Here is a 9,562-nt window from a genome sequence, read left to right on the forward strand (position 1 = left end):
TCCAGCGAGATGCTGCAGGCCAGGCTGCGGCGCTCTCAGGTCCGCGTCCCAGTGTCACTGCCCAGCGGCAGTCCCAGTAAAGCCAGGCATTTCTAGCACTTCGCAGGGACCTGTGAGGATTCCTGTGACTCTGGGCACGAAGACAAGTCAGGGCACATCTCTGAGGACACTTCCCCTCATCGGATGCCACTGGGCAGCGCTGCACATGCGTGTCCCCTGTGTTCCCGCCATCGCCCTGACCAACGTGCCCCCACCCCTCCTGGACAGCACCGACGGCACGCGGCAGAGGGCGCAGGCGCAGGCCCGCACGCATGCGCTCTTCGGGCGCTACCGCGGGGACTGGGGCTGCTCCTCCCCCTGCCGGGAGGACCCGCGTCACAGCGGAGCTCGGAAGCCCCGCGTGCCTCACGGTACCTCAGCAGGCGCGGGAGCGTCCTGACGGCGAGGCACCGCCGAAAACGCCAGCGCGGCCACCGGAAGCTCTGGGCGCGCAGACGAGAAGTAGAACAAAAGCCTGGCTGGACCGTCCGTCCGTGGAAGCTGCGGTGCCGTGACAGCGGCGCCACTGCCCGCTTGAGCCCTGCCACTAGGTCCCCAGGCGTGCAGGACAGCGGCTCCTCCCTTCCTGCTCTGGGAGGGCTCTTGGGGCACCGCACGCCCGTCCTCACTGCAGGCCCTCGGCTGCCCTGGCGCCCAAAGGACACGGTGAAGACCCGACTCCATCCTTGGTTTCTTGATTTTCTCTCCTCACACCCGCCCCAGAGGTCGCGTGTTGCTGCCCCTGCCCCGGGGGGCAGTTCCCGCCACCTTCCAGCAGCAGCGGCCGCCAGGGTGTGCTCCCCACAGGCAGGACCCCAGACTCCGGCCCCAGGACTCTCGCGCCGCGAGCTGCCCTGACCTGGGTTCACGCACCTGCCCGCTGTGGGCTGCCTGGGCTCCCACCACACAGTGACCCCTGATGTGGGTGCCCACGCACCTGGCCACCTAGTTCTGGGAGGTCGGGAGCCTGAATTTAAGGGTCATCATACTGACTTCTTTCCTGGAACTTGGAAGACGAGGGCACCGCTGCCGCCAGGGACAGGACGTGGCATCGGAGGCCAACGGGGTTCAGCTCCAGGAGGGCTCTGGGACCCACACTGTCCCGGCCCCGGGCACATGCTGGGCTGCCCTGCTCTGCTGGAGTCTACCAAGTGCCCTCTAAATAATCAAAGGTGGAGCTCTATGCTCCCAGGTGTGTGGCCTCTGCCTGACGCCCTGAGGCGCTCCCATCTCAGAGTTCCTGTGACCTTCTCACGCATGAGCCTCCCCGCACTGCCTGCTATGAGGGAACTTGGCCCAGATGTGCCAAGGCCACAAGCCACGCATGCACAGAGGGAGTCCACAGCGTGAAATCAGGACAGGAGTGGATGTGACGGTGCTGTCACTTGAGGTGCCAGTCCTTCCGTTTCCTCTCTGGTGCGAGTGACCTCGGGGACCATACCCCAGGAAAGCCAGCTCTGAGCAGAAGCGGGACCCAAGTCAGGAGAGTGTCCCCACCACAGCGCCTCCCCCCAACCCCAGGCCTCCTCCAAGCTGCTGTACATGACATGAGGACCCACCAGGAAGTGGGTGCCTTCTCAGTCCCGCTAGTGGCCAAGGCCTCTACCTTCTTCCACATCATGACGTGACATGTACCGGCCCAACTGTATGCTTATCTGTCCTGCTGCTGCCTTGAGGCTGCTGTCGCTGCACACTTCTCTCTATAAAAGATGCACAGCAGCGGCACTGCCTGCCACGCCCTTCCTCCAGGTGTTGGCCTCAGACCCTCCCTCTGGCCGCCCTCTCCCAGCTCACTAGCTCAGGCGGCACCACCAGGCTGGCTGGCCACATGACACACAAGTGGGGCATGGGTGCGAGGTCTGGCCACTTGTGTGAGGCTTCCACACAGTGTGCGTCACTCTCCCAGGTGGACTTTCTGGTCATAGCCCTCAGCCATGGTGGACGCGGCAGCTGCAGCACAGAGGATGCTTCTGTAGAGTCTGCTGAGCACGCACGTAATTACAGACACTGAACGTAAGAGGATGTGTTGCAACTTTTAAGCCGTAATTCCTATACTCTCTCTAAATCCCATATGCAGATAGCAAATGGCCCAAAGTTCAGGTTTTCCAGCTCACCTCTGAGAGCAGCCACCTTTGTGCAGAGCCTCGGGCACACTGATTGGAGGGGACCTCAGCCCCACCAGAAGGGCAGTCTGGAGAATTCATCACCTCCTGGGCCCCACGGGACATTCCATCTACTCTTTCCCTTACAGAGTCCTGGACATGAATAAAATACCACCTGAAACACTGACTTAGCGGTGCAAACAATTTTAGTTCCTGGAAAAAGCCCTTTCTGAACAAGTGACAGGATCTGCACCTTCCTCTGCCTGAGTGCACTCTTGCAGAACTCCAGACAGGGACGCATGTGATGGCAGGGACAGCAGGCTCATGGGGCAAACGTGGACACTGGAGAAGCAGCAGCACGTTAACGGGGAGTCACTGGCTGTACAAGGCAGCCTGGACACATGGGGTGTTAACTTTAGCCCCAAACACGTAACTTCCCTTAGAGGCAAATTAATGCGCTGCCTCACGACCCATCCTCTCTCAGTGACGGCCACCCCCCCACCCCACCCCCCGTTTCCAAAGGCAATCGAAGCCATCACAGGGCCATCTGACCTATATGTCATCTTCAAACAATACTTAAAAACACATTAAAAAAAAACCCTCCAAAAGCTGTGCCAGCTGCTCGGGCCCGTTCGTCAGCAGGAGCCCCTACCTTAGTCATCTGAAGGTTCTGCAGCTGCTGTTGCCAGGCGAGCACAGTCTCCAGACGGCAGACCCAGATATTGCTGTTCCCCACCAGCACGGACTTCCCGACCCCACGGACAAGGATGCACAGGGTCGAGCTCAGGTCTTGGAGAAGATCTTTGATGAGGCGGGGGTTCTGGTGGTCATCGAGCACTGGGAAGGACAGAACACAAGACTGTGGATCTGTACAGGTCACCTCCCTTGTCCACAGACAACCTTCACGGACACACCACGGGATGGAGCGCTGGTCTGCCCCAACGTGGGCACACCCAGGGGCGTGGTTTCTAGTGACAGGGCGTCATGAAGGGACAGACCTCATGTGAAGTCCGTTCTGAGACAAGGCTGGGTGGGTGCTGGGGAGGGGGAGAGTTTACCGGGATGTTCTGGAGGCAGATGGAAGGGTGATCACACAACCGTGTGAATGTGCTTGAAAACTATTATGGTGGTGAATTTAGGTCATGTATATTTGACCACAATAAAACACAATGACCTAATTTCACCACACCCCAACAATGGCATCATTTTGAGATACTACAAACATGAAAAAATTTAGAAAAACATGAAAATATTGCCTAATAGCAAAATTATGGTTGAGTGTATAATTTTGCCTTTAAAATTGTCAGTCTCTAATTCCTTTATACTCATTAAAAAGAGAATGGAGGGGCACCTGGGTGGCTCAGTCAGTGAAGCGTCCAGCTTCAGCTCAGGTCATGATCTCACAGTTCGTGGGTTCGAGCCCTGCGTCGGGCTCTGTGCTGACAGCTAGCTCAGAGCCTGGAGCCTGCTTTGGATTCTGTGTCTCCCTCTCTTTCTGCCCCTCCCCTGCTCATGCTGTCTCTGTCTCTCAAAAATAAATAAACATTTTTAAAAAAAGGATGGATATTTAAAAATAGCTTAAACATAAAATCCTAATTTTACTTGGGAGCATAAACTCATGGTGGGAAATTTAGCCATTTATTAGCCAGTAATTAATTAAGACAAGTGTTAAATTAAAGCTCCAGGCTTGTTTGATGCCTAAGCATCTACATCACAACCTTGTTGGTTATGGAAACATAAAGCAAGCGTGACACATAACTAGTTACCCGACAAGGTGAGCTCTCTCGAACTCGGGGATCCCCTGGTCAAGGTGGACTCTCTCTCTCTAAACTCAGGGATTCCCCCTGACAAGATGAACTATCTGGAACTTGAGGATTAACTATCTCCTCTGTGTGCAAGTCAACCTTGAGAAAAGAAAACCACAGGAACAGAACATGCACAACTGCGGGACTGACCTGTCCTCCAGTCCAGAAGCTGGCGCATTACTGGACATTATCACTCTTGACAACATACATACTGACAAGTAATGAAAAGGAATCTCGCCTCCCATCTCCTCATCTCGGTTATTAAACAGATCAGTCAGCAGCTTACCTTTCTGGACGATTTTGTCCAAAATGTTGAAGTAATTCTTCTGGGCGACACCGCTCAGCGAGGTCAGCTGGGATTTCGCAATGAGCTGCAGGAGCTTGAACCAATGAACAGGGAGAGGAGGTGCATCAGCTGATGTGGAGGCAGGAGCCACTGTGACCCACAGCTGTCCTGGCTCCTCGCCTGTCACTGTCCTCGGAGCAGACGCCGACTCGAGGGGCATATCCAAGGCGATTTTCACCTCGGGCAAGTTCTCCTAGATGGTGTCCTTACAGCTCACTGGGCCCCATCTCCGGCTGCCATGCAGCCCTCTCCCCTTTACCTGCGATCTCCCTTTCACTCTCCCTCATTTGCCCACTCCTGCCCCCTGGACTGCCCACTGTCTCCTCTCATGCCCACACCGCCCCGGTCCAATTCCCCTGCCTCCGGGGTCTGCCAGCACGGTCTCACGCCAGCCACAGGCTCTCCGTGTATCCCTCCATCTCTGCTCGAAGACACATGCCCCCCTTGGCACCTGTTCTGTGGGCCCTACTCCTCACTTCCTCGCTGCCACCGGCAAACAGGGTTCTCCAGGAACCACAGCCAGGCCGGCAGTGGGGTCTGCTGGCGGCTCCCCCACCTGCCCCCAACCCCCAGGTCAGAACACGTCTGTTGACAGTTTCTTATACCATCTCCGCCCAATCTCGGCTGCTCTCCGCAAGCCTGAACCGGCCTCAGAGGCCTCAGAGTGCATAAACACCTGCCTCCTGCCTCCCGGAACGTGGGACTTTCCACCCTGCAGTTCACCCTGCCGGTGTCGGGGGGCGGGGGGGGGGGGAGGAATTCACGTCGGCCACTCAAGTGCAAAACGGGCGTTACAAAGAGGATGACCACGAGATCGTCTCCGGGGCAAATCCTCCTCTGATCGCTAACGTGGCTCACACACTGCAGTGATCACACACACACACTGCAGGGCGGGGCCCACAGGTCCTGTCAGATCAAACCAGAGCCCCCTGAGACGGTCCAGCCCCGTGACTCCTGCTCGGATCACTACTGAGCGTCTTCCTAGTCTGAACGTCCTCACAGCCAGCACCATGGGGCTGAACACCCACTCTCTCCTGAGTTTACAACCACCTTAGACAGAACTCAGGCCATCTGGGAGGAGGGGACAGGCTCTGTTCCAGGAAGCACTGCACCAGTGACAGGTCTCCAGCCACAGTGGCCTCCCAGACCTCAAGCTACAGCCCTGCAGACAACCCGCCATCGTGGCCTCACTAGCAAATACCGGTTCCCGCCGCCGCAACACGGGGCCTCGGAGACACAGCCCAGACCTGCAGACACAGGTCTCTTGTGCTCCCCAGAGCGCAGGGGGAGCAGGGGGGGAGCGCCGAGCCCCGCAGTCAGTCCATGTCCCCGAACACCACTGTGAGGCTTTCCGCGTCAGCCAGGCTCCCAGGCTGTGTGACGAGGGGCTCCGGGGGCGGTGTGACAGATGCGGCCACAGCCGCTAAGGCGGCTCGTGAGGGCGAGAAACCGTGCCGCCCGCTCCTCACTTGTGCACAGAGAAATAACTAACAGCTGTTTTTATCTCTACACAGTATCAACGGAGACAACTCGTGAAAGTGAGGTGTCTCCAGGGTCCCAGCAACCTCAGAGCAGAGGGCACACCCGAGGTCAAGCCGGAGGCCCGCTGCCCCACTGGGCGCTCCTTCCCCAAGGGACCAGGGTCTGCGGGGCTGTGCCCTCCCAAGCACCCCTCCCCACCAGTCTCCTGGTATCGTGTAAAATATCCCCATGAGACAGTCCTCGAGATCACTCGCAGAGGACAGTTTGGCTACTTAGCCCCGGGGGCTAGAGGGTGGACAGACACCTGCCAGAGACCGCTGCAGGGCCCTGTGCAAACCTGAGGAAAACGAGAGCGGCCACAGTAACAGGTGACAGGTGACAGGTAACACTTCAGGCTGGAATGATAATTAGCAGTGCCCAGGGGGCCCGGTCAGTTAGGTCCCCAACCCCTGGTTCCGGCTCAGGTCATGAGATCATGGTCTGTGAGTCCAAGCCCCTCGCCAGGCTCTGCGCCAGCGGTGTGAAGCCTGCTTCAGACTCCCTCTATCTCTCTCTCTCTGCACCTCTCCTGCTCATGTTCTGTCTCTCAAAGTAAAACTTAAAATGGTAATTAAAAAGGCAAAAGACACAATTTATAAGAAAGTAGGACAAGATGTTTGCCTTTATTTAGATACACAAAGAATATCTGTTGCAAATTTAATGAAAATTTGTTAAAAACAATATCATAGGAGATTTTTATGGTATCTCTTCAAATTTAAAAATTCAAAATGATAAAGATTTGGAAGGGTTAACATAACTACCAAACCTTGTTTTATATATAAGCAGAAAAAATTACATCCTTCAAATAGAGAATGGGGATTTTTCTTATGTGTTAATAGAATCCTTACAAGAATCAATTATGAAAATGGCCACAAAGGAAAATGTAACACATTTCAAAGCCACAGAGCTCTCAGGGGTCCGACTCTGGTCAGAATGTAATAAAACTAGGACTGAATTCAGCTAAATAAAGCCCCAGCTACCTGAGATTCAGGTGCGCTCCTGAGTAACCACGGCTCCAAGAGAAAACGCACGACTCCGCGTGGACAGGTGTTTCTGAACCAGCGCAGGGAGCGCAGGGAGGTGCAGCAGGACTTAGAGAAAGGGCCGACAGTTTTCCTGTTTAAACCGAGTAGTAGTAGGGACTTTTACCTGGGACACTTCTTCACAGGCACAGCTGCGCCACTGCTCCACCCGCACGGTCACAGCTGCCAGAGGCACATCTTTTCCCAGAGACACTGGCCTCTTACGGCAAACTGGGCGGGGGGGGGGGGGGGGTGCGGAAGCCTAGGCCCCGCCTACAGAGATCAGGAAAGTGACCTCACACGGAGCAGAGCCAGGACTGGGGCAGAGGCATCCTCAAACCCAGGCCACTGCCCCCACCTGCCAGGTTCGAACAGCCCTCGGTGATTTAAAATTTCATGATCTGGTTTTTAGAAGTCTTCTCGGTTTCACAGCACTTAACAGAAAAGGAGCGCGGCCGGAGCTGTTAGAGCAGAGAGTTCTAACCAGACGTCACAGGCAGGAGCAGAACCGTTACCCTGACCAGGGCTGCAATGGTACAGCCCTGGGAGGGCGTCCGTCAGACACGGCCTGGGACCCTGTCCCTCTGCTCAAGGGTCAAGGGGCATCACAGTGACAGGGCTGTGTTTGAACCCAGCCTCCCATTTGGGAACCGGCTTCAGCAGACGGTCTGCAAGTCAGGATTTCTACTTCTTGCATGATCCCTTTTTTCCACTCTCCTTGGGAATCAACACCCACGGCTCTCGTCTTACTCACCGACTTCTCAAAACGGGAGAAAGCAAGGCTGCTATTCCATGTTCGCTGTACTGTTACACGATTTATCATCTTCCTTGCTAACGGGAGCCTCGGTGGCTCTGTCTCACACGGGCCATCCCACTGACAGAGCAGTGTGTGGACAGCTGAAGATTAAAGCCGAGGCCAGAGCCCGTGGCCTGGGAGAGCCACGCTGTGGGTTTCCAGGTAACGGGCACGCACCGGGAGGACCACCCTCTAGACCCCCGCAACCTACGCTCCCAGCGTTCTACACCTTGACCATCAGTTCGCGCTGCACCGCTTTAAAATGTCAGCGCTAGAAGGTCAAATTTAATTGTACGGAGATCAAACTGTCAAGCTAGTTGAAGAGCACTTCCTTCGACTGAAAACAGGTGTCTCTCAATACTGAAATCAGAGTTTCTCAAAATTACATACTCTCTGATACTATTTTAATAACATACAAATTTAAACAATAGACACAAAACTATTTTCCCACAGTAAGAGAAGGAAAAACACGAGAGTCAGGAAAGAGGCAGCCTCAGCGGAAGGAAATCAGGTAGCAGAGTTGGGCCGTACAAACATCATGAATATTCTTACGTCCCATGCTGGATGCATAAGAGTTTGTGGTACCACGACAGTGTATTAAATAGATTCCTTTTAAAATTAACTTTTGAAATTTAAAATTAACTTTTAAAGAGAGAGCGGGCACATACATGAAAGTGGGGGAGGGAAAAAGAGGGGGGAGAGCGAATCCCAAGCAGGCTCCACCCAGCATGAAGCCCAATGTGGGGCTTGACTTCACAACCCTGGGGTCATGACCTGAGGCACTATCAAGAGTCGAGTGCTTACGCAACGGACCCACCCAGGCGCCCCCTAAATATTTCTTTACTAAAGTAAAAAGAAAAAAGAAAAAAAAAAAAAAGAAAGCGGGCCTCTCTCTCCACAAGGCCCCGAACTGTCATTTCTTGGTCTTGACTCATTAATGAGGAGAATCAACATTATTTGGCTACTATGCTTTAAAATCCAACACTTTTTATGGGGAGAAAATATAGGAAATGTCCGCAGTAGTAGCCCACAGCCCAGTCCCGACAACAATGGTACACACACACAGGCACAACTGTGTGTGTGTGCACGCGCGCGCGTGAGGACCACACAGGGCACCCTTTCCCAGCCCACTCCTGCCTCCTCGGTGTGCGCCATGGCATGACTGCCGACACCACACAGTCCTCAGCAGCGGTCAGGAGAAATCTGTAAGACTCACGGAACGAGATCTTCTAGCCAGAGAGGTCTTCGGCCTTACCCTCACGGCTCCGTAACGGGTCCATGAGCTACTCGGCAAACAGCGAGGTCGTCCTCCAAAGCAGGTAACGTTGGAAAACACCTTTGGGGCCAGAGGGGACCGAGGCTGTGTGCATCTGGGGGGGGCAGCTCTGCAGACCGGAAGGGCCGTGTAAGGACAGGGCCAGCTCCAGGATCCTGGGAGCCGGGGAGGGGGCGGGGGGCTGGCTGCTCGGCCATGCTGCGCCCAAGAGCACGGGGCCCGGTGGCCCCCGCAGTGAGGGAGGCAGGCCTTCCTTGTGGAAGCTCATGAGACAGAAGCTGAGTGATAATAAAAAAGAAAAACAGGAACAAATGACCCATCCCCGCCCCCCGGAAAAACACTCCTCCAACAGAAGGCAAACTCGTGTCATTAAAGAGAATTGGCACATGTCTTAGCTACACAGTCCTCCAGCTGGGCCACCTGCACGACGTGCCACACACGCCCAGGAAAGAGCCCTGCTGGAGCCCCAGTCTGTGGGCACCACGGCCTAGGCCGCCCCCCCCCCCCAACAACCCGTCAGCAGATGTCCCAACGCCCGGCCCTGTGGCATCAGTGTCCCAAGAGCCAAGGCTCTCCCAGGTTCTGCCACTTGTGATGTCCTCTGCGTCTTGTTATTGCGGCCATGTTGGTGAACCTGCCATCGGCCAGGGTCACT

At 55.4% G+C, this 9,562-nt stretch overlaps 1 protein-coding gene across 6 annotated transcripts in view; it reads right to left on the minus strand.

Moving 5' to 3' along the window:
* The window catches only part of FBXO25 (F-box protein 25), a 58,736-nt gene that overhangs the window by 5,288 nt on the left and 43,886 nt on the right, over window positions 1–9,562 (minus strand). For all 6 annotated transcript variants that reach the window (XM_029933382.1, XM_029933372.1, XM_029933378.1 and 3 more), the window contains exons 6-7: window positions 4,233–4,326; window positions 2,794–2,978 (exon numbers count right to left, since the gene is read on the minus strand). In XM_029933382.1, coding sequence (XP_029789242.1) covers window positions 2,794–2,978; window positions 4,233–4,326 — 279 coding nt within the window. The remainder of the gene's footprint in view (window positions 1–2,793; window positions 2,979–4,232; window positions 4,327–9,562) is intronic.

The sequence above is a fragment of the Suricata suricatta genome, chromosome 1 (genome assembly GCF_006229205.1).
Source record: "Suricata suricatta isolate VVHF042 chromosome 1, meerkat_22Aug2017_6uvM2_HiC, whole genome shotgun sequence".
Classification (NCBI taxonomy): domain Eukaryota; kingdom Metazoa; phylum Chordata; class Mammalia; order Carnivora; family Herpestidae; genus Suricata; species Suricata suricatta.